This window comes from Mycteria americana, chromosome 1 (genome assembly GCF_035582795.1).
Source record: "Mycteria americana isolate JAX WOST 10 ecotype Jacksonville Zoo and Gardens chromosome 1, USCA_MyAme_1.0, whole genome shotgun sequence".
NCBI classification, from domain to species: domain Eukaryota; kingdom Metazoa; phylum Chordata; class Aves; order Ciconiiformes; family Ciconiidae; genus Mycteria; species Mycteria americana.
Window position 1 is genome coordinate 202,906,864 of NC_134365.1, and position 25,722 is coordinate 202,932,585.

Below are 25,722 nucleotides of genomic sequence, written 5' to 3' on the forward strand. Positions count from 1 at the left end.
CCAAACCAGTCAACCAGACCTCAGTTAGTTTACCACAGATAGTGCATCTTGATTTATTCAAAACTCCTTTCGAAGGATTCTGTTTATCTTCATAGAAGGATAAACATGATGTACTGCAAAACTCCTGGAAAGACTCACTTGAATCGACTTGAGCAACAATGGTACCTTTCATTGTTGTTATATCTCTGAAAGACAAAAAAACCCTGTAGTGTGCTTGTGTATAAATACATATATGTATTTAAACAAGAACACTTTACATCTTATAAGATTCATCCTTCCTTTTAATGCTTACATTTCAAACCGGGTTTGTGGGTGTACAGTTGTTAGTCACATGTCAAACACTAAGTTTAATAATATTTTTTACACCTACAGCAAGTACTGCAAGTACAATGTCTTTTCTGTGTAACAACCAATTTTTTTGTTTGGATTGGATTTTTTTTCCCATTACATTATTCTAGAATTAAGTGACATTAATGCACCATTAGGTACCAGATGTGGCAAACTCAATCTTATACAAAAAATTAACACAGCAAATTTCAACTAGCCCTTTTGCAACTTTACACAAAAGCTATACTTAAGTTTCATATGAAAAATTCAGATTGATAGTAAAAGGCAAGCAATGGTCTTTATTTGTATGTAGCACCACCATTTCCAGTATTAATCTCAGGATAGGATGAGGCAAGGAGAGAAGGTTGTTTTCTCATACTTATAAATATAACCAAAAAGCTTAACACTCTACCACAAATTTGCCTAGAAGTTTTATAATTTAAAATTTTAAAAAGGTTAATTTCATCCTTACTTTAAAGTTCCAAAGCACCTGAACAGTTCATGCAGTTGCCTATGAAACTGCACCAATTTAATCCATTAAACCAGACATGCAACCATCAATAAAATTAACTGAAATTGAACAAACTTTCTTCTAACCAAACTGACCTACACTGTTTTTCACTGAAGTTAATTCTAGACTTCCTTGATCTTCAATGTATGCTGCACACACTGCAAACTTAGCAAAGTTGCTAACACCATGCTTGTCAGCGCACCTTTGTAATCAGGTCTCCCAAACTTCTACAGTCATTTCTAAGTCATTTTAACTTCTTACAGTCATTTCACTCTTGATCCCAAACTATCACATCCCATAAATTAGAAGCAGTAAGGAGAAATAAAAACCTCCTCCTTTACCCTCTAAGTAAAAAAAACTATGATTGAAATACAGGAAATGCAATTGGGCAGAAAATAAAAAATTGATTGGGCACATCTGGATCTCTACTGACATCATGATGGATCACCAGTTGGAAAAGACATGCCCCAGACACTCATACCTAGGAGCCCTAAAACCAGGATGAGTGGAAAAATGCTGTATGCTTCCCTAGACAGACTCCCTTGAAAATAAACTTGTACCACGCATGGGTATTAACACTTGCAGGCCTGCCTTCTTCCATCAAAGGAAAGTCAGCAGATTTTGGCTTGCCCTTTGGCAAGCTAGTAAGAATTTGTGTTAGGAAGTGTTATCACTTCTGTTCTACAAAACAAAGCCAGAGCTCCTACCGTGAGGAGCTTACAGTTTCCAGCTCGATTCCACCAGGACTTATAAACACGATTAACTTGTATCAAAGGACACAAGTGCGAAGTCAAAAGAGTAACATGAGTCAATAAAAATTATAAACACTAAGGAGAATGCTAGATATCTCCCTTCTTATAATAATTCCTATGCTATTTATGTAGTTACAAAGATTCAGAAAGAGTGCTAGAAAAAGTGGTTTACAAGAAAAAAAAGTAAGAATTCTGACTTTTCAGATGGGGTTATAAATTTTTTTTTCTGAAGTTACTGTAGGCTTCACTTTTTCCACTTAAAGTAATCTACATATTTAAAGATAAATCTGAGCATTACCTCTGAAAGTCTGACCTATGACATATCAACTATTATAATCTATCCAATCTACATTCAAGATCTCCTGGATTTTACTAGAATTCCCTTATCCTTCCACTGAACTGCATCTGACAATATTATGTCTGCTTTAGTAGGAAAAGAACTCAGAAGCAAGTACAGAGCAAAGAGTACCTGGTTTGCTACCACCAGGTAGCAAAAGTTTGGCAATAAAGCAAAAAAAGGCTGGATAAGATTGAGCTTCACAATGAAGCCATGCTGCAGAGGAACAATTTCATGCATATACTGCCTTCTATTTAACTGTAATTGAGTAAGCAACTGCATATTAGTGGAAGAGCGAAGACCAACATCACCTCAAAAATTGTCACAGAGGTTCTCTAGAAATCAAATACACTAAACAAACTACTTTAGGTAACCCCAAAAGCTACACATAAGGTATTTTCCTCATCATTCAAAAATAAAGCGTTTACATTTAGGGCAGTTTTATATTTAACCTCTTACAGATACGTATCTCCAAAGTTGCAAGAGCACAGATTTAGCCATGAATTTTCAAGATTTCAGTCAGAAATAAAAAGATTAGACTAATCTTCATCTTTATATATGATACAGCTAGGTGAATATAGTAGTCACCAGATTATTTCTAAAAAAATATTGTATAAACACATACAAGCCAACAGAGTACAAAGTGCTTTTAACTAGCTCTGTAGAGGCAAGGGTTGAAAGAATTTGAGCTTTTACATGTATTTAAAAAAAGCTAAAATATGTTACATCTGCTAGGTTTTCAGTATACCAAGGTATGAATATACAGGATATCAATACTTTCTACAAGTTATTTTTACTGAGTCTCAAGAAGAGGAAAAAAAAAAAAAAAGAGATACTCAGACACTCAGATCAGTAGCTTACATCTGAATACAAGCCATTAATCCACCACACTGCATACTGAAGAAAACCTTTATCACCAGTTTAAATCTGCAATTGAGCAAAGATCACCCTCTCCAAAATGTACATTAATGAAGGCAGTCTTTACTGCAAGCCTTATTTATTTCAGCAAGAATTCATCATTTAACCAGTGTCACTGCAGGGTATACTGGATTGAGACTTTACTGAAAAAATATGAAAAAGTGCAAGTATCTCAGTAATAAGCACACTGAAAGAAAGATAGTACAGCTATTTTGTACACCTAACACTGCAATAGTACAATTATGGAAGACTTCTATTTGGCAATTTTAAGTTTGGGAAATAATGAAAAATTACAAGTCAAACCTAACCAATAATTTAGAATAAGCCACTTCTAGGTATGCTTGTCACTCCCTCTGTACTTCCTACTTAAGGTATCTTAAGCTTCAAAAGTTGCCATAGTTGCCCCTAACTATGGGGAAAGTCTAAGGCTTCTCCTCTCCCCACACTGCCAACAGTGGAAGAGCTCCTAAATTTCTTCCAGCTTCTTGCAAGTACCAGTTCCTCCTCCTTCTAAAGCCTCTTGATTTTGTATCTTCATCTATCAAAATGAATGCTTTCTATACAACACAAGGTCCACTTCTTTTCATAAAGGACTTTACATATTAAAAAATATATCTTGTCACAGGGTATATTATAACTTGGACACCTTGTCTTTAAAAAAAAAAAAGAAAGAAAAAAACAACCAGTAATTTTTAGTGTATTGGCTTTCATAGAAACAGTCTACCATACTCCAAATTCAAAAGCTGGTAGACTTTTTGTTATAGCAGGCAGTGAATTCAACATTTCCAAACAACATTAAAGTGACACTTATAGTCAGATTTTATGTCATTAACAGAGCAATTCTCATACATGCATGAGAATCTCAAGTATTACTGGATTTAGCTGCTAATATGAAACAAAATTAAAAAAATCCCTTACTTTCTGCACATAACACAAAGTTTCTTTGGAGTGGGTTTGTGTGAGAATGATGACAGGCAGGTAGTAGAACAAAAAAGGTGAGCTGATCCTTTTCGCTGATACGCAGTCTGTCCCTTTTGTAAAGGTTTTTTGCAGTTTGCACATGTGACTTTAACCTGTTTAGAAGGCTGCTGCTGCGCAGAAGGCTGGAAAATCTGTTTAGGAAGTGATGCTACAGGTGACAAGGAATCCACACCTGGTTGCTTCTGATTCCTAGGGAAGGAAGCTGACTGGGATATCCAAGAATCTTCAAGACAAAAACCAAACAAGCATAAAAGTAAGTGAACAGACATGTACATATATATAGAATAATATTCACAGATATATAATCATAAAATCATTTTTCTGTTGGAACTGGCAAAAGAATGAAGATATTTTAGAAATTCAGGTTTAAAATAAAATGCTGTTTGATGGTACCATTCTCCATTGTTACAAAGCTTCAGAACATGAACAAATTTCAGGATGGTCTCATCCTACATCTAGCGACAAGTTTTGCAGACCTCAATTCACTTGGACTGGGTTTGCAAACTCGCAATTTTATCTTCAGACAAAACTGCAATTACCAACTGCAATAATAAAAAAAAAAAAGACACCAACAGAGAATGTAGAATTTCTAAACTAAGGTTTGAGATAGAAACTCTAGAAATTTATAAGGACATGAAATCTTAAGATTTCCATCAGTTATTTTGCTGTAAAGCTTTAACAAGCATCTGTAAAAGTTCACGTGTCCGGCCTCAGTGATAAACCCCAGAGCTGGGGTTCCCCATACTAGTTTCCTAGTCCAGCCTGCAGCCAGAGAACTACACTGCAGTTAGAGCGAAGCACAGTGGTTCCACATCTGGGATCTGCTTTATGTCATTGATTCCTGTAAGAGTTCCTGTTTTTTTTCTCAATAATCTTTTCAATGCAATGAATACCACTTAATGTGCAAACTGGCAAAGTCATGAGAGTTCCAAGTCGTCCTCAGTAGAAATCAATGAACATAGAAAATAATATTTCATTAAGTTCTGGCAGTACACAAATCCATGTCCCTGTGTTCCAGGCTCCACTAGTCTTCCATCTGTATTTTTGGACAACAGACTATTATGGAACAAAGTCATCTTTGCCCAATCTTTTGTAGCATAACATGCTACAGAGTAACTTGCACAACAAGAACTTAAGTAAAACTTTTTATCCAACAGAAATACATCCAGAAAGATCACATGCTTCTGCTAAATTACAGGTTCAGTATCTTGATTTGGAGCAGAATATACAGTTCTGTGAAAAAAAAAAAAAAATTCCCCCAATAAAATGTTATTTGTAGGCTTTTCTCTGGAATTTAAGCTTTCATTTTAAATAATTATCACCAGAATTTAAGAACGCTGAGCTTCTGAAGAATGCCAAGAATGATACATTACTTAAGCATGAATTAAAACCTGAATAGGAAGTTCTTTCTATTATAAAAAACATTTACACACATTTTCAATAGTATGTGTCAGCTATCCCAAATACTGTCACAGCACTTGGGACTTACCTTTCAAGCTTTTTATTCCCAGCATCTAGAACAGTACTCCACTGTTACCTACTGAATAGCAAACACCTGCATAAATATTACTGTATTTGGTAGTACTTGTGCTACTACTTTTAAGTAAAGAGCAAACACAGCATTTACTGTAACTAAATAAAAATACTAAAGCCTTGAATGTCTTACTGTAGTAACTCAGTGTATTGCTGGAGTGTTACTACAACTAATATTAACAACCAAATATAAGAAAGATGATTTCAAATTCTGTAACTTCAGACAACAAAAACTTTAACCTATACACTTCAGCAACTGGCCATACCTTATTCTTAAGGGACATTATCTTGGTCCATAATCATTCACTAAACAGAAGGCACCCTTTCCTCATACTATTTTCTAAAGTCCTCCGCTTCCCCAAGAGGATTTTATTAACAATATATTCTGCTGCATAGTTTTAAAATTAATTCTAGGGACGAAGTTCCAAGAACCTTTGTTACAGCAACAATGTACATTCCTTAGCAAGTAGAAGATCATTTTCCAGTGTGACTTTGTAGCTGTCAAGGATGTCCTATTTCTCAGACATGTAAGACAAGTTGGAAATTTACCCATTGTAATGCTTGAGGGTAAATAGAAGAGGTGGAACAAAGAGGTGAGGGGAAGAGAGAAAGGAAGCAGAACAAAACACATTTGTCTTTAAACCATTGAAGAAGTTTACCTTTGAAGACATGAGATCCATACCGATAAACTGAGATATGTTACCACAGTGCTTAAAGTTAAAATTCACTTGAGTGCCCTCTTCAACCTTTTCTATATTATTATGTCTACTACCTCAGATATATTTATACCCTGGTAACCTTAACACCTCAAAATATTTTGACATTCTCCTCTTTTCTCATCAGTTTCAAGTGGGAGCACATCGTATCTCTTACCAGGAATATGTAAGCATGTGCAGTGAAGTTACACGTGCTTGTAATTCCAGTAGTGCTCAACTGCTGCTCACAGAAACTTGAGTTTACTAGGCTCATTTGGGTTTGAAACTTTTACCATGACCTCCTAGTACCTCATTAAGATTATCTCAATATTTTCTTAGTATCTTACGGCTTCAGACAGCCTCCCTTAATTGACATTTTGTTGCATTTCTCCTTCCACAAACATACCACAAGAACATCTAAAGATCTTCTTGCTTTTCCTTTTTTTGCTTTCACTTCTTCCACATCACAGCTTCATAGACATTAATTTTTATATTGTGGCTTTTCTTCACATCTCACTTTTTAACCATGTTATATCCTCCACTTTATATTCTCTGCAAAATCTGTTTTTCATGTCCTTGAACTGAGAAGGTGTATCACACTTCCTTGCCCTTATATCTTCATCCTTCAGGTTCCTATCTGCAATTCTTTAATGGCCAAGTTTATGAGACTGTACAGTTTCATGTTCAATTTCTTCTTACTATAACGGTTGTTCAGGGTGTTCCCATTCTTTCGCACTCATTCCTGCTCTAAACTGCTATAAAATTATTCCTTACTCTCATTTGCACCGATGCATGTATTATGTGGAGCCATCTTGCAAAAATGGCTCAATGAAATGATGTCTTTTAAAAAAAGCTGAAAAAACTCTACTAGCACAACTTGGGGCAGAGGTGGGGAGGAAGGCAGTAACAAAGTTTTACAGATGTATGCAGCTCTTGAAACATATTCAGCTACATCTGCATTAATGACCTGGTTCAGATCGGAGCAATTCTGAACTGCATCCTCAATTTACTAGGTGTTGGTTCTGTTTTTGGAGCAGTTTTGATGCACTAGATTCCATTCAGAGAAACAAAACCTAAGTTCTAGTCCAAAAGCATCTGAAACTCATCTACATGGACTTCTGTTCATCTACATGGACTTCTCTAAGACCTTTGATATGGTCCCCCACAACATTCTTCCTGCTAAATTGGAGACATGGATTTGATGGATAAGGAATTGGCTGGATGGTTGCGTCACAAAATTACAGTTAACAGCTCAATGTTCAAGTGGAAACCAGCAATGAGCTGTGTCCCTCAAAGGTCCACAGTGGGAGTGATACTATTTAATACCTTCATCAACGACATAGTGGGATTATGCACACCCTCAGCAAGTTTATGGCTAACACCAAGTTGAGTGGTGCAGTTGGTAAGCTAGAGGGAAGGTATGCCATCCAGCAGGACCTTGATAGGCTTGAGGAATGGGCCCACATGAACCTCATGAAGCTCAACAAGGCCAAGTGCAAGGTCCTTCACCTGGGTCAGGGCAATCCTCAGTCTGGGGGATGAATGGATCGAGAGCAGCCCTGCAAAGAAGAGACTTGGGGATAGTGATAGATGAAAAATTGGACAGGAGCCAGCAATGTGTGCTTGCAGCCCAGAAAGCCAGCTGTATCCTAGGATGCGTTAAAAGAAGCATGGCCAGCAGGTCGAGGAGGTTGCTCTGCTCTGGTTGCTCTACTCTGCTCTGGTTCAGCTGTGTTCAGCTCTGGGGTCCTGAGTACAAGACAGATATGGGCCTGTTAGAGCAGGTCCAGAGGAGGGCCACAAAAAATGACAGAAGGCTGGAACCCCTCTCCTGTCAAGAAAGGCAAAGAGAGCTGGGGTTGTTCAGCTTGGAGAAGAGAAGGCTCCAGGGAGACCCTATTGCGGCCTTTCAATATAAGAAAGCTGGAGAGACATTTTTTACCAAGACCTGTAGTGACAGGACAAGGGGCAACAGTGTTAAATTGAAAGAGGGTAGATTTAGATTGGACATGAGGAATAAATTTCTTTACGATGAAGGCAGCAAGACACTGGAACAGGTTGCCCAGAGAAGCTGTGGATGCCCCATCGCTGGAAGTGTTCTAGGTCAGGTTGGACAGGGCTTTGAGCAACCTGATCTAGTGAAAGATGTCCCTGCCCATGGCAGTGTGGTTGGACTAGATGATCTTTAAAGGTCCTTTCCAAATCAAACCATACTATCAAATATACTCCAGTGCTTACTAGGGACTTTAGGTTCTGAACTAATGTGTTGGACAGAAGTTCCTCTGTTATGCACCTACTGCTTCCCATAGAGTGGAGGCATTTAGCAGAGGGGAACGGATTAAAACTGCTCCAGAAGAAACTTTCCAAGCCACACATAGAATCATTTAAGTTGGAAAAGACCTTTAAGATTATCAAGTCCAACCATTAACCTAACACCGCCAAGTCCACCACTAAACCATGCCCCGAAGCACCACATCTATGTGTCTTTTAAATACCTCCAGGGATGGTGACTCAACCACTTCCCTGGGCAGCCTGTTCCAATGCTTCAAAACCCTTCTGGGGAAGAAATTTTTCCTAATATCCAATCTAAACCTCCCCTGGCACAACTTGAGGCCATTTCCTCTTGTCCTGTCACTTGCTACTTGGGAGAAGAGACCAACACCCACCTTGCTACAACCTCCTTTCAGGTAGCTGTAGAGAGCAATAAGGTCTCCCCTCAGCCTCCTTTTCTCCAGGCTAAACAACCCCAGCTCCCTCAGCTGCTCCTCATAAGACTTGTGCTCCAGACCCTTCACCAGCTTCGTTGCCCTTCTCTGGACACACTCCAGCACCTCAATGTCTCTCTTGTAGTGAGGAGCCCAAAACTGAACACAGTACTTGGGGTGTGGCCTCACCAGTGCTGAGTACAGGGGGACAATCGCTCCCCTACTCCTGCTGGCCACGCTATTACTGACACAAATACATATAATAGATTTGCCAGAGCCTCACTATCAACAATTTTTATCTACTATTTTTCTAACAACATGTAGATGTCACATGTCCCAAGTCCTTTCTCACTGGGGGGGGGGGGAAGTATCAGGAAACAATACATGTTTGCATCTTCAAAGGCTTCAAATCCTCTATATAGGAAGTAAACATGAATAATAGGTCTTATCCAAGATGCAAGCTAGAATGTGTCTTTAGGTAAGGGACTAGTTCTGAGATTTGCAAAACTGCTCTGTAAATTGATGTACTAAGTCCTTACACAAAGTTTTGACATCAACAAATGCTAACTAGCAAATCCCTAATGAAAGTTGTGGTATCTGAAAACAAAGCTCGCTATCCAACTTCTTACATCCTATTTCTGAACTATAAGCAGTGTTTTTCAATCCATGATCTTCAAATTTTATAAATCAAAGCATTTTTATCATCAGTAGGCTTAAATTAACTAACCAGGAGTCTACACATCCATTGGAAATATTTTAGAAGTCTGGAAATCAGAACAGATGGACCACCACTGATGCAGATAAGATGAATCTATCCTTGGCAACCTTAGACTGGAATTGCGTAGAATATATTAAACATATTTAAGATCAAATGCTTCCTGTCATATTATCGAAGTTTCTAACAGGCAGGGTTAACTTCTACTGACATGATTTTCTAGAAGAAAAGGAGGCAACTTCCAGGGAAAAAGAACAAAATTGAAACTTACATCTTGAAAACCTTTCCCTTACATCTTTGTAAGTACAAAAGCCTGTAAATGATCCACACCTACCGTGTTTCAGGCTTTTTCTTGTATAAAAGCCACTTCCACTACAACTGTCTTCCCTCTTTCCTCCTCTTGTTTCTTCTTCTCATGTTCTTTATCATTTTTCTAATTCCTCTCATTTAGTATTTTTCTCCTTCCCTTTTACCTGTGGCAGCCCTTCCTGCTTCCCTTTGAACCTAGTGCTCTTTATTTTTCACATACAAATACCACAGCCATAAGAAAATCCTATATATGTACACCTTGAAATACATCTCATATCCACTTGTAAACCTATTTTTTCCTCCCTTCCAAGTGAGTCTTTTTCATCAAGGTCCTAAAAGGACTCCCAGCCACTACTCCTAGCTCTCTGAACTCAATCTATTTCAATACTGCTATGGTCCCAGCCTTCATACCAGGAAAATTCTGGTGTGTCTCTGTTAATCACACCAAAAATAAAAGTTCAGTAGTTTAAGGGAAAGCACATGCTGATTTTCTTAAGATGCGCTTTCCCTAAGAAAAGCAAAGGCACTACTTTAAGGTAACAAATGCTTTAAGTTCTCATCCATGACTACTTGACCATCTCTGATAACATCATACCCCCTGTCTAAGGGATCAACTAGCAATAGTGGGAATGTTGGTTTTAAAAGATTAGGAATTGAATTTCTAAATTATTCAGTGAGACATCCAGACTATAAAAACTTCCTAGCTTTCAACTTCAGAAGTCAAATTTTGAAATCAGTTTCAAGATTAACACAAAAAACCCACAACCTGACATCCTACTTAAAGCTTAGCTTCATGCTGCCATTTCCAGAATACAATATGAAAGATATTAATACTTTTGCGAAAGTACATTTGGTAATATATTACCAAACTGAAGTACCATGCTATTCAAATATTTGTTGAAAAACAGGTAAAAAAAAAAGATTTATGTGTTTTAATCAGCATATGAGCAAGTTAAGAAATCATGCATTAACAAGGGTCTACTGCACCTAGATTCTGTTTTAAATTTTGCTTTTAAAATGACCCTAACTAGTCTGAAGTTAAACCTGTAGCAAAAGCGGTAATTTGGCTTTTCCCCCCACTTCTAACCTAACAGAGCAGCAGGGTACCAGTATATGTTGGAACTTGGAAGGTTTTCAATTGCTTATGTGATAGCTTAAATTCTGTAGACTAGCAATTCCAGAAGACCATTCGTGGCTGCTCCATTTGGCTTTTAGCAATACTTGTTTACTTGCTAAATCAGGAGACAATATACTACTATTTACACAGAGATATAGAACAAACCCAGCCAATTCAAACTAATTAATATTGTACGATATAAATACATATCACAGGCAACTAAATAGCAATTATAAAGTGTATAAAACTTACTGCAGGAATATGAGACTCCACAAGTAATTTGGACCCCATTTTGTTAAGCATTATAAACACCGAGAATTGCTCAGTATGCAATGAATTATGACAGCTAGCTACTTACAACTTAAGATCAGACTTTCAAATTCAGGTTTTTTGCATGTCAAATTATATGTCTTGATGGCAAGACAACAGATCAGTAAAATAATAAATAACTTTGATGCATTATACTAGTCATAGAACTGCACAAAAAGGTACAAAAGTTACATAGATACACTAACCTTTATTTGTGTCAATTAAAGGGGTACACTTAAGTCATACAGATAGCTCTGCTTTAGATACAAATACTTGTGCCTCAAAACATCTGAAGGTATCACTAACTGCTAAACTGGGACAGTTTACCTACCTAACACATTATGTCATTGAGCATATTTTGTTCCAGAGTCACAGGTAAGGTTGTGATGGGGATAAAGGGAACCAAGATCTTCCACATGAATTAAGCTAAAAAACTAAGCTGTGCTACTGCCAAAAATATTTTAATCAAACATTCCATTATTTCTTTTCGGCTTTTAAGGAAATGTTCAGAATTGCAACTTACCAGGATTATGATGAGTCACAGATTCTCCATTTTGAAATACATCTCCAGCCACGTTCATTCTACCAGGATTGAAAGGTCCTACACCAGTCTTGGTCTGTGAAGTTAAAGATGGGGTGTATGTTTGCATATTAACACCAAAATTACTTGACTGCAGTCCGTTAGATACATCTCCCAAGTTGGCATTCTGCAGTGATGTAACATGTGTAATCATTAAGTTCATGTCACGCCCTTCAGCATTTTCTAAATGACCATCACTCACAGAGCTCATAGCACCTGTTTCTAATGTAGTAACATTAGCAATCTGAATTTCAGAGTCTGGTTCTGTGGTTATACCACTATTACCTATTCCTGAATTTACCTTACTTCTTGAAAAACTGGAAGCTGAGAATTCCATATCGTTGGTTCTGTTTTTACACTCTGGAAGTTTTCGTTCATTAAAACTGGAAGCATTCTTCTCTTGTCCTTGATTTGTTTCAATGTCTTCTTCGTCATCAATAATAATAGTTTCACTTATACTCCCCTTTTGAGAATTTAAGTCTTTTGGAGGAGGAAGCATTTTGCAATCGTTCCCTTGAAGTTCTTCATTTCTTGATGATGTAAATGCAGTGTTCCTTTGATCTGTTATCAGTGATGTAGAATTTTGCGGAGGTTGTATAGGTTCGATAAAAACTACATCATCGTCATCTTCTATAGGCGAGTTTTGGAATTTATTAGGTTTAGAAACTAAAGAACTTGGTGGACCTCCAAATGTATTTCCTACATTTGCAAGACCTGCTGCCATGGTGGTATTCCCTAGTAGACCAGGAGTACGTTCAGACAGTTCTAATCCTCCCAGAGGACTCGTGTCCATTCCAGATCTGCTGTTTAAAGAAAAACATAAAGCAAGAAAAAACACACCCAACTTCAGAGTAAGGTATAACTTTCCAATAACAGTTCTTAAAATATAACCACAGAGTTAATAGTTCCGGCTTTTACTTTGTTTTCTTCCTGAGATCGTGTACAGAAAGAAACAAAGTTTCTCTATGCTCTTCTTTTAATGCCTTAACATTCATTTACTTTCTAATCCTATACTAGCAAAAAAATACTGCCATTACCAACATTTCCCACACAATAGCTACACATCATTATGTTTAGCAATACATACATACACAGGAAATAGAATTTGATGGTATTTATTACGTGAGCCTGATTTCTCAGTCCCTTTCCCACCCACATATGCACACAATGATCTTGTAACACTGCTTTTGCTAGACTGCAAAGCAAAATCAAGTTAAACACGCAGAAAGAAAATCTGCATTCCTATTAAATTTCATTCCTATTAGAAATGTTACAGACTTTCAATATCAATAAATTTATACAATAAAAGACTGAAGCACATATCCAAGTACCTAGCAACAAAAAAAAAAAAAAGGGCAACTTCATTTTGCATATTAACAACTTTAACATTTGACTGATTTTACCCCAACCCCACACTGCCAAAGCTCCTTAGGTGGCCCCAATATAACTGGAACACAGAAGTAAGCAAAAGAGATATGGAACTGCTGCACATGACGAGAACGGATAAATTATTGAGCAGCAGAAGGTGCACAGCAACCTCTCATTTCTAGCCACTACCAGAGGCAGCTCATTTGAGGTCCTGACTTCAAGTTCCACTGCAGCTTTCAACAACTTTCTCTCTTTTCTTTTCAAAAGCAAGTGACGCTTCTTCAGGCTCCTTCTCAACAGCTACTTTGCCTGGGGGTTTCTGTTTGCTTTTAGTAATTGTTCAGTTTGGGGAATCTGTTGTTTATAATTGTCAATTCTACCATGAATTAAAGAAATTATAAAAGGCAACCTGGATATACAATTTCTGTACCTGTAATTCCAAACTGGTATATAATCGGTGCTAAAGGACCCAAGATCTCTCTAAAAAACATCTGTACTAAAAATCAGTGAATTAAATTGATCTTGATATACACAACAAGAAAAATACAGACATAATTACATGATAATTTGGGTATGTCTGGGAGTATACACTAATGCGTGACATCACCAGCTTTTGTGAAAGGCTAGAAGTAGCTTTCTGTGCTTTTTTTATAAATCCTTTATAGAGGAAGGTAAATAGACAAAGTAGAAATATCCTGCTCATCAATACTTACCCATCCAGAAATCCACTGCAATCTGTTTACCTTAATAAGTTGCTCCAAGAGCTTTTATTTTCTTTCCTGTGGGGAACCTGCTCTTCTTGTATCAACTTGCTCACTCCGCAAAAGCAGTGTGTTCTGAAACAGGGTTAAAACAAACCTTATAGGTGAAACAGTTTCTTAATCTCAAACCTCTTCTACCAACTATGTTCATTAAACTGATTTCCTTCTAAATTTACAGTTTAAGTTCAAACCTGACTTTCAGCACTATCATCCTACAACACTAGAGAGAGAACATCAGTCTATACAATCATTGCCATAAGTAAAGCAGCAACAGTACTGTTTATTCTAGATTTTCCACTGTCACATCACATTTCCAGAATCCTTTGTTTGATGCTTTATAGATAGATGGAAAAAATACAATGTTTGGTAAGAGACAGACAGACATAACTGCAATTAAGTAATCAAACACTAGAATTAAGAAGTATATCTGTAATAGAATATTAAGGAAATAAATGGTTCAAGTAAACTGAGCTAGAAAACAGAAACCTTAACAGTTACATTTCTTTGCTTTTTATTGTGTCATCCTCCTTGATGCTTGCAGCAGAATGTACTATGCTAAAATTAAGACATAGCAAAAGGAAAATTACAGAACATACATTATGAATCAGGCTTACAATGCAATATAAACCCTACATTACTAATAATTTTCAAATTGTATATATGCACTGTGGTGATACTTAGCACAGGTTCAGGCATCCATAGCCTATATTAACACGTGATCATTCACAAGAGACTGAAAATGTTCAAAGTTCAAGCCTGTATTTATTCTTCAGGTTTTATAAGTCATTAGGTTTCCCAGACTTCGGGGAATTTTTAAAATACAGAGTATCAACCTGCGTAGTTATCTACTGTTTGAGGACAGCCCTTAAAATCCCTCTGGTAAAGAGGCCCAGAGGAATAAAGCTCAAATATTCTTCTACTCATTTACAGCATTATTCAAGCCCTCTTGTCTATTAACCGAGTGGGAGCAAGATGGGGGCAGGGGGGGCCAAACAGCAAAGCTGTGAACCAAATTAATCCTAGAAGAGAGGCAACCACCTTTTAATTCCTTCATATGTTAGCCTTACAGCCTAATGCCATTATGTAACAGCATTTGAAGCACAATAAAGGTAACATTCTATTGGAATGAAAGAGGTTTTCTTACAAAAAAAAAATTGTATTATCAATGCAGTTGGCTTGTACCTCCCTGGAAATCAGTCAGTTACACTGAAGATTAATTTAATCCAATATTCTCTTTTACCTATCTTATTTTTCCCCTCTAGGGCTGAATAATTCAAAGATTTCCCTACATCTCAGCTTTTGCTGAAAAGAATTCATTCAGTTAACCAATTCTTAAAAGTTTCCCAGGTTTATTCCATATATTTTCTTTCTCTACAAGGACAAAAGCATCACAAGCATATAAAGCTTTCAATAAAGTTTTAAATATACCTGAACAGATGGGAGCAAAGAAGAAATGAGACTATGCCAAGACTATACCTCAGGCCTGACTCAAACCTTTGCTATTCCTATTTTTACAGATCCTTAGTACAAAGACAGACTTGGGCTGTATTACAGTACATGAACATAAGATGTAGCAAAGGTAAGACCCAAAACATATGTCTTTTTGCCTAAATATATTTATTTTTTTCTACAAAGGCTCTTAAAAAGGTTTTAATGACCTATATTATTAAGTATTACATAAAAATAAGAAAAGTTTATGTGCTTAACTGTTAGTGCATAGACATAAGTAAAATCTGCATATACTTCCTCACAAATATCAGCCCCTACCTCTGCAAGACACAGCAACAAAATTACCCCCCCCAAATCAGAAATTTTTTTTGCCCAAAGATTTGCAAAATGAAGTAGCTTGTTTTCTAAAAATGCTAGTACCACGGAGAAACACAAAAACTACATAGGCAATGTCACCGTCAGTATCTCTAAATGAGCAACTACCAAAAAAAATGATCATCTACAGAGTGAAAAGAATAGGTTTAGAATGTGAAACTAGGAAAAACCTCACGCTTCACAACTGGTAACAGCAAAAGACGCTTAACAATAGAAATACAATTGCTAGAAACCTGTAAGATTGATTAGACTGATCACTGGATGAGTTGTTGAGACTTTGAAAAACCCAACAAAACACAAACTGGTGAGACCTAGTTTGCAGAAAATGCATGTTCAATACCGCTGCAGAATGAGCTCAAGACTTTGCAGTAGCACACAGGCACCAAAATTACAGCTGGATGGAAACAGAGGCACTACCAATATACAACGGTCCTTCCTGAACCAGGTTTTGTGTGTCCTCCTTTTAAATTAGGCTATATCACTAATTTATAAGTCTTCATGATGAAATAAATCACAATCCTGTAGCTACATTCAAGGCTTAATTGCTGGAAGAAATAAAAGGCAAAATGCAGGCACTTCTCTGGAAAGATGGCAAATACTACAGCTTTTAAGACAGCCAGCTAGATAATGCTTCATAGGTCAGGTCTTAACTCCATAGTTGAATGATAAAATAGAGCTTTAAATTTATCATGAGTTGCAGAAATTGGGGTGGGGTGTGTGTCTACTTAAAAAAAAAATATATATATCAATTCCACTTTAACAAAAGCAGAAACTGAATTTAAAAGCCTTTACTAAGTGCCATTAATAATAGGATGCCATTCAATCCCACCACCTGGGATGAAGGTGACAGAAGAGCAGTCATGGTTACGTACACTTGGAGGAAAGTCACAAAAATCAAAAGGAGTCACTGAAATCCAGCCAAAACTACAGTTCCACCAACACAGGGCACTTGAAACAGAAATCCAAAGTAGGACCAGCAGGTGCAAGTTGCATCCATATAAAGGCTAGAAGCCTAAAAATAAAAAAGGAAAACTTGAAAAACTGCTTTTGGGAGAATACATAACTGAGACATCTTCAAAAGTGAATGGATGAACAAAATTCAGGACACAATATTATACTAAGGTACAAACACAGGAACAAGAAGTGAGTGATTGATTTGCCTCAGTGAAGGAATACTACTTTCTGCTAGGAAAGCACAGTATCCTAACTAAATTATTTACCTCAACAGATACTGTGCTACATTTAAATTCCATACGCTATTTCTTCTACTTTTCATATTAATGGTATACTATCAATCACTTCCACTCAACGGTGACAGCACATGTGAGATAAGGGGAACAAGAGAGACTGCAAAGTAATAACTGAAGACTTCAACTACTGTTGTGCAGACTAGGGGAAGAGGGCAGACCAAACCCCCCAAGCCCCCCGCCCCTGACACACACACACACATCCCCAAAAAACAACCCACCACTGAATGATGGAGACCAATTCTTACAACACAGCCAACTGCAAACAGCTAGAATACTGACAGGAGGAAAAACAACTCCTGATCTAATTCTGAGCCACACAACATAGTTCAACATGCAATTATCCAGATAGCACTCCAAAACAGCGTATTTAAACTCTCAGAGGAATAAAAATTAAAAAAAAAAAAAAAATTCATTACTTCAACTTTTGACTTCCAAAAGGAGAACAACATAAGTGTGAGAAACCCAGTTAAAAGGAAACAAAATGGAGCAGCATGAAGAACAAAAAGTTTCTTGAGACCATGAAGGCCATTTAAAACGCACCATATTAAGTATACAACCAATCTACAAAGACCCCCAAAAACCATAAAGACTACTATCAGGAAATCTCTGAGCTAAAAAGATGCTGGAATTGTACTAGGGGGAAGTTTCATGTACATTTGCCCTGTTCTTTACCTTTTGCTAGGCATGGTTCAAGACAGGCTACTGAGCTACATCAGAGCAAAGGTTTGTGTAAAATGCCAATTCTTGCCAATTTTACAAACAGTAAAGTTTTCCTAAGGAAAAAGAGTACCCAAGAAGCCTGAACCACAGCAGAAAACACACATTGATGTTCAGTAAAGAAAAGGTCAGGGAAGACCACATCTAAGCTCTCTTTCTAGGGGTCAAGTCAGAGGAAAAATGTATCAAAGTGCTAATAGAGAAGTATTTTAGAACAAATCACTAGGGCCACATGACATTCACTTAAGATTTCTAAAGACAGTCAGCAATTTTATATTTCAGTATCTGTAACCAATTACTTAAGCAGAAGGTGATAACGATTACCCAAATAATTACAGACTACAGTCCTATCTCCATCGCTAAACAGACTGATAAACACTACAGCTGAATAAATATACAAAAGAAAAAATAATATATGGGAAAGAATTAACATGGATTTTGCAAAGAAAAAGTAATGCCTCACAGGACTACTGGAGAGATCTTTTGAAGGGTTCATATACTTGTTGACCAACCCTGATTTGTATACAAAACTAGTATACAGCACTTAAGACTTCCAAAAGGCATTAGAAGACATTCCTTGCTACAGACTGCAGTGGAAGTGATCTATAATAAAGATTTGGGAAAGGGTTCTCTGGGGGATTTGTAGTTATTTAAAGAGAAAAATATCATGTGTTGTTTGCTGTTATCACAATAGAGAAATTACCAGAGGGGTTCCAAAATAAAATGATATAGGTCAACATAAATCAGCCATAAGAGACAGTGACTACCAAAGTGACAGTTTCCTAATCATACAAAATTATTCACAGCAGCTGAAAACAGAAACTGGTTGTAAAAAACTACAGAAGGATATCACAGTGCTGAACGATCACACAGTACGATAGGCAAAATCACTAGTGATAAACGCAAGGTAATGAGCAGGTAGAAAAGGGTAACTACATACCTAGCAATTCCTCTAAAGTGGAAGTCTAAGATCCAAGTTGCAACTCTTTCAATCTTTCAAATCAAATCTACTCAATCATCAATGATAAAAGAGGAAAAACAATATAAAAGAAGGAGAATCAAGGACAATACAGAAGACATTTGTCATTACATAAGCAAGATGCTGGTGAACTATGGTTTTTATCAAGGGATGTTCAGGTCACCCCCTTTTCAGAGAAAGGGAAAAACAGATGAGTTACATGAACAGTTTATATTAAAGGAAAAGTCTTCTTGTTGGAAAAGAAAGACAACTCAAGGAAGATGACAAATCTGCAAGAAAAAAAACCACCATAGAAGATAGATAGAGAGCTATGCTCAGTGTCTTACAACACACAAACAAAAAGGTGCCCAGTGAAATAATTAAGTAGCTTTAATCATCTATTGCGCAGGAAAACATTTTATTTTCTTCCTAATTGTGAGACTCACTGCCATAGAAGGCTACAGAAGCCAGAAATGCAACCAGTTCAAATAGGGATTGAGCAAACATGAAAATAAATGCACTGATGACTGTTAAACGCAGTGGCCCAAAGGCAAGTCTACAAAAGTCCTTATTAGCCAGTCAGCTGCTGAAAACCAGAATACACGAATACACCTGCAGAAAAATCATGCTGTAACTGCCCATTTTCTACTCCTAGACATCACTGTTGCAAACAGGTTACTGAATTGTCTATTAAACTAGTACAGCAATTAATCTAACCTAGTAGAGGAATAATAATATTTTTACATGCAGAAGAAATGTCACTAGCCTGATGGAAGCTTTATCCATTTACCCCAAACCTGAATTTTGGCCTATGGCTGTCAGGCTGACTTCAGTTGGTGGATGGGTGTCAACATTTAGGCAAAATAATCAGATAAGAGACCAATCTGAATGCGTCTCAATATTCTGTGAGGCTATACGGTTCTAATGATCAATTCCTGCCCCTGACATTTCTTTGACCATAACATCATTTAATTTCTCAGTTCAGCTACTTCCAAGAGTTCTTATCCTTATTACAGAAAGTCACCTTTTATCATTCAACTTTTCATAAATCTGATGATCAAAAACTCATTCTATTGTAAAGACTCTATGCAGCTATCAAGAAGCTCTTTCTCAAGCTCAGCTTAACAGTATGCTGTAATGTCTTGCTACAACTCGGGAATATTTATTCCCTACACAACCAGATGCAACCTACATACCATGGCTTTCTTGGGGTATGAACCATCAACTAAACCCCAGTGGCTGACCAAATGTATGCCACAGTTCACCCCGAAAACAAAGTAAACCACTGCAATTAAAATCACCTTTAAGTAGCTGTTTTACACTGCAACTGAGGCAGTCTAATAGTCCAACTATATCAATTCACAAGGACTGAAAAATGCTAGAAAAGCGGAAGTAATACAACATTTTTAAAGGGCTGCAATTTAAGCCAGCTTTAAACTAAATTCAAATGCTGCTACTGCAGGCCAGTCCCAATTTGGGTAGTGAATATTATATACTCTATATGGACAGACACCTACCTATGCAACTAGAACTCCACATTACAAAAAAAAGGAGTTGCAGGGTCCTTCTGGGTCATCAGATATAAAACTCTTGCCCCAGGCAACCACACAATAAAACAATTTTTGTTAAACATTCTTACTATAAATATTCATTCAGCATTTTTGGTTTGGTAGGGTTTTGTTTTGTTTTTCCTCCTTATATCCTTCCTGAGGGATATCTAGTCATCAACCCTAGCATTTAATGCTCAGATATGCCTCAGATATGTGGTGGCTCTGATTTACTTTCAACTTTTACATCTCTGACTTTAACAAAAATTTTAACACTTCTGAATGTCCACCTAGTTACCAGGTCCACAGACTCATTTTGTTATGCTATCACGTGGCACAACGGTTTCTGCAACCACACACATAAACAGACAAAAGTTGATCCAGCTGACAGAGACTTTCCTGCTGGAGTCCTTTCCAGCCGGATCAGTTCCCCAAAACAAAAGTCCCTCTGCAACATTAACAGCTGTGCCTGAGCATAATGAGGTTGGTGCCACAGCTCTGAACTTCAGTGTAGGGATCATTTTAGCAGACAGGATAGTAGTGACAAGCCGATAGCCACAGACTGAACTGCACTACCCTGACAGCAAATACTGTGTAAAACACTCCAACATGCATGTGCTAACTGACAATGAAGCAAGCAGTAACAGACTGAACATTAAAACACATGTATATCCACTGGTCACAATCAGTAGGGTATCTGAAACTTGTAAGACCTTAGGCAAACCTAACATACTACATTAAGGCCGCAATGACACAACTATTTAATCGGCCAACCAGCTCCACACACAAATCATGCTAGTGAGTTGAACATAAATACTTGCATACTTTGGGCTAAACTCAAATGCAAGTATCCACAACATCAAAGTAAAACAAGGGTCTGTCTTAAAATATTACACAAGTTAATTATAAATATCAACCAAGAGTCTGAATAACATTTAACACTAACCCAAAGTATTTATATTGCTGTTTTTCATAACACCGGTAAGAGCTTTCAGGAACAGGATACTAAGTTTAGGTCCACAAATCTAATCTATCCATTGTCTGAGTACCATCATTAGAAAACCCCGAGATCTCATTACTTCAGCCTAGAGACACTACTCCAGAATTTAATTTTCCAGTAGGTTTGGAGCTGCTTCAACTCTCATTCTTTCCCCAGATTTTCAAAGGAGTTGTATGGTTTGAAGAAATTAGCTTACTAAAAGTCATTATGTAACACCCAAAACGTGTTTGTCACACAGGTATCAGAAAATTTAAGAGAAAAGCACACACACACAAAGACCTGTAATCCAGCAAAGACGGCAACTAAGAACAGTAAAAATGCAAGATCTACACAGTGAAAGAAATATTTTGAAGCAGCTGAGTCAGTGAGTTTTGGTTTTATTCAAAAGAGAAACTATTTACACACAAACTAAAGCTTACTGAAAACATGCAAACTTCCGTATCTCCTGAGCATCTTAACTGCACTGCAGCCACCAGTGTTACATGTGAACGCTGACATCTGTTTTCCAACTGATGTTTCCAGGAACATCTGAATACCTTTATTTAAGGCAGCCTCCTCCTTGGGTCTTCCTACTCAACCGGTGCTGAGAACTGGTCCCTGTATGCACGAACAGAATCAAAATTCGGGGTCAGTCTCAAATTTGATTCTATTCAGGGTCAATCTTGAATGCAAGCGTATCCACTCCAAGCACCTATCATTTCCAAGATTACTCATGGGGAAAGCAGCACTTGGCATAGCAATTCACGGCAAATCAAATCATGTTGACCAACTACAAGTAAGTTTTAGGGCAGCTATACTGACATGTATCCCTCCCTTATACACATACTTTCAATGTATTTCATGGTTGTTTAATCATGAGAAGGTGCTGATCAGCAAGAACCCAGCACCACTTCTAGCCTTAAAAGCCATAATGTGTAATGCGTTAGACAGTAAATTTTCTCTCTCTACTACTCAAGCAGCAACATGCTCCTTAAGGATATCCTTTATTATAAATGGAATAGAAAGGTGAAACAAGACAAAGAACCACAGAAGAAGTTGTATCTAAATGCTTATCTATTACTTATATCCAAATGCATATCTATTTTCAGGGAAGTAGGTAACACTAGACCACAGCAACAGACTTGAAAGATGACCTAAGTGGAAAGGAAGCAGTAAAGTAACAGTAGAGAAACACTATGCTAAAGACATGAAAATAGGAAAAGGACAAGTAAAACACTGAAAAATAAACAGTAGAAAGTGGCCTTAATACAGCATGCAGCGAGGCCAAATTGTCATTTGACATGTCTTAATTTTAAAAAAATTTAACACTTAGTAGGAAAAAAATACTGAATGGCTAGATCAGAAACAGACCTGAGAACAGTAACATTGAAAAAAAATTTTTAATAGTAAATTTGAAAAAACAGTAAAATTATTTAGATGTCTAGACTGGGCAATGGAATATAGGCCGCTGATAAATGTCAGTGGGTCACAGCACACATTTTAAAAACATGCCTTACTCTTGCTCCACAGCGACCAATGAAGATTAATTGAGAATTCAAATGTATGAAGTCCCTAGCTTTTGCTAGCATTCAAGAAATTAAATTGAGATAGTAATACACAAAATGTATAATCTCTTTAAAAGAGCATTTAATTATTACAGGTTCTAAGAAGCAGGGTTGGAAGTACTCTGTTAACAGATGTATTAGAGCAAGTGCTACAAATTTAGTATAGATGCTAATGACGTAAGGCTCTATAACTACGCAAATATTCTATTTACCTTTCATAAGAGGTATAGTTGCATTGGCTATACTTTTGGTACAACTGTATCATGATTATAGTGACTATACTAATCTGAAGCACCTAATATACACAAGAAGCATGCAATCTTTCAAATTTGTAAAGTTACAAGAAATTGGGGGTACAGCCAACCACATAAACCAATCAAATCTTAAAAAAAAACCCAGAGACAGGAAAGAGGAAGAGAAATCTCAAGTGCGAGAGGATGAGGTCTACTAGATCTAATGCATCCTGTAGAACTACATGTTCAGCAACAGACCAGTTTATTAACTACAGTAATGCTGATTCTGTTAAGAAGTTAACCTTCCCTGTAAAATACTTTTTTGTTTTACGTCAGTATATTTAAAGTAATTTTAAGAAGCAGTTTTTAAACAATATTTCATGCATTTACATTTTATTAATAATTTTACCGCAACAGCATAAATTCTTATTTTTGCATTATGGGTGGTGGTGAGGGAAAGAGTTCAAATTAACATACAGTGAAGCAGCGCATACCAATGGATAGCATCTTCCTGGTCACTAAATGATATCAGACTTAGCTTAAGCACTGCAAGTTTAACAGAATCGCTAATGTTGGAAGGGACCTCTGGATATGACCTTATCAAACTCACCCCAGCTCAGAGCAGTGACAAATTAGAAATGAGATCCATTTTGAAGTTAAGTCAGGTTGTTAGGGTCATATCCAACAGAGTTTTGAATATCTATAAGGATACAAATTTCCCAGCCTCTCCGGACACCCTCTTCCAGTGTTTGATTATCTTAGCTAGTCAGAATTTCCCTTGTTGCAACTTATGCCCATTACCTGCCATCCTATCAACATGCATCTCTGAGAAGTGCCTGGCTTCATCTTCTCTATACTTTCCCATTAATTAGTTGAAGACAGCAGTAACATGTCCCTCCAGCCTTGTCTTTAGACTGAACACACCCCTCTCAGCTTTTCCTTCTTTATTATGTGCTTCAGCCCTCTAAGCTGGTGGCCTTCCACTGGGCTCACTCCAGAATATCAGTATCTTTGTTGTAACAGGGTCTACCTAAAACACTACTAAATGCCGTAGATGTGGTCTCCCAAATATCAAACAGTGGGGAACAATCACTTCCCTCAAACTGCTGGCTACAGTCTTGTTAATTCAGCCCAGTATGCTGTTTGCATTCATCCCTGCAAGGGTGCATTATTCACGTTCAACTTGCTGTCCACCAGGACTACGCAAAGCTGCCTTCTATCCTATCTATGCCCAGCCTGTACTATTCCCATACATTTGGGAAACAAAGACACTTTACTAGTTGTCAACAAGGACTTTTAATGCTATTCTTCATTAGTGCTGCCTCTTGTTTGGTTGGGTTTTTTTTAATTTTTATTTTAAAATAGCGTGCAGTCTACATTCGTATACATACAGCCCACGAAACAAGTAACTCTGCGTGAGTAACTGGTAACTACCATGCCTAATGGCACACCCAATCTCTCAGTGCCTGATTGCACAAATCTTTTTTCCTAATGCTTTTAAAATCCTTTCTTTTTACATTCACATGTGCTTAGAAAGAAGAAAAATTGTCACACCATAATTCATAAATGGACAAGAAGTTTGTAGATAGACTATTTTCCTTGTCTTTAACATCAGCTAGTAGTCTCAACCAGATTTTTCATCCCTGAGAAACACCCGAGTATCGGCTACTAACCTAGTATTTTTGGCCCAGTATGGACAAGCTTCTTCAACACAATTTACCTGCAGTGATTAGCATTCAATGCATCTAGTAATTCAGAACAAGGAAAACCGAATCTAAGAGAGTACATGAATACTATGCTACATATAGGGGAGAAACCCACATAAATTATGACCAAGTAAAAAGCCAACGAAGCTACAGTATAACAAAGGAAAGAAAGTCTTTAACATCATAATCAAAATGAGATTAAAAAGGAAGGGGAAGAAAAGAAAAAATAACCACAAAATAGTTCAAGTTCTATGCTGAGGTAAGGTTGACAGGAAAGGGGATCCAAGGCAAGAATGGATACGGTCAGCAAGGCAAGTAAGATAGGTTTTCACACCTGCACTCGCTGGCTGGCTGTAAGTTACATTATGCAATCAAGACTCCGGTTTATCAAACTAGTTTTAAAAAGTAAAAGGTAGCTTTATTTCTGAATAACCAGATGCATATTGTATTTGATAAGGCTGCAGTTCCACAACAATAAACCACATCCAGTCTAGGACAGGACTACTATGGTTTTGAATTCCTACTGCTCTCTCCCACTTTCTCTAGCACAACTCTTTTTTGCTTTCTCACTAGCTGTTCATGGGTCCCAACAGCCAGTTGGGAACTAACATGGTAGAAAGCTGAAATACAAAAAACAGAGCAAACAACCAACACCTACACAGCTCGCCTAAAAAAAAATTTCATTGTGATGATTCATGGAGCTAAACTGACTCCCAAAAAAAGAAACAGAAAAGGACAGTGTTGGTACGAAGAAGAGAGGACAATGACAACCCTAAGTTAGGCTGGTTTAAATGGTCATGCAACCGAGCATATATGCTTATTTTAATTTAGCCCCATGAAAAATACACTATATAGCATTTGTTCCAAGTCAGTGTTCTGTCTTTTGAGTCCAAATCTGCTACTGGAATAAAGACCTGCAGAACATGAAGTGTATTCCAAGCCTAAAAGCCCAAATAAACAAACAACAAAAAACCCCAAACATTTAATTTTGCTAACGGGAAGCTTTTCAAATCTTTAAACTTTTG

General features: G+C 37.2%; 1 protein-coding gene across 9 annotated transcripts in view; it reads right to left on the reverse strand.

Annotated features, from left to right (window-relative positions):
- ZMYM2 (zinc finger MYM-type containing 2) overlaps positions 1 to 25,722 on the reverse strand; it is a 95,344-nt gene that overhangs the window by 60,026 nt on the left and 9,596 nt on the right. For 3 of the 9 annotated variants that reach the window (XM_075490949.1, XM_075490946.1, XM_075490948.1), the window contains exons 3-7: positions 21,751 to 21,811; positions 13,871 to 13,993; positions 11,733 to 12,592; positions 3,764 to 4,049; positions 20 to 185 (exon numbers count right to left, since the gene is read on the reverse strand). In XM_075490949.1, the coding sequence (XP_075347064.1) occupies positions 20 to 185; positions 3,764 to 4,049; positions 11,733 to 12,582 (1,302 nt within the window). In that variant the 5' untranslated portion in view covers positions 12,583 to 12,592; positions 13,871 to 13,993; positions 21,751 to 21,811. Of the gene's footprint in view, positions 1 to 19; positions 186 to 3,763; positions 4,050 to 11,732; positions 12,593 to 13,870; positions 13,994 to 21,750; positions 21,812 to 25,722 lie in introns of those variants that run through there. The other 6 variants (XM_075490951.1, XM_075490945.1, XM_075490950.1 and 3 more) reach the window with 5 other exon arrangements.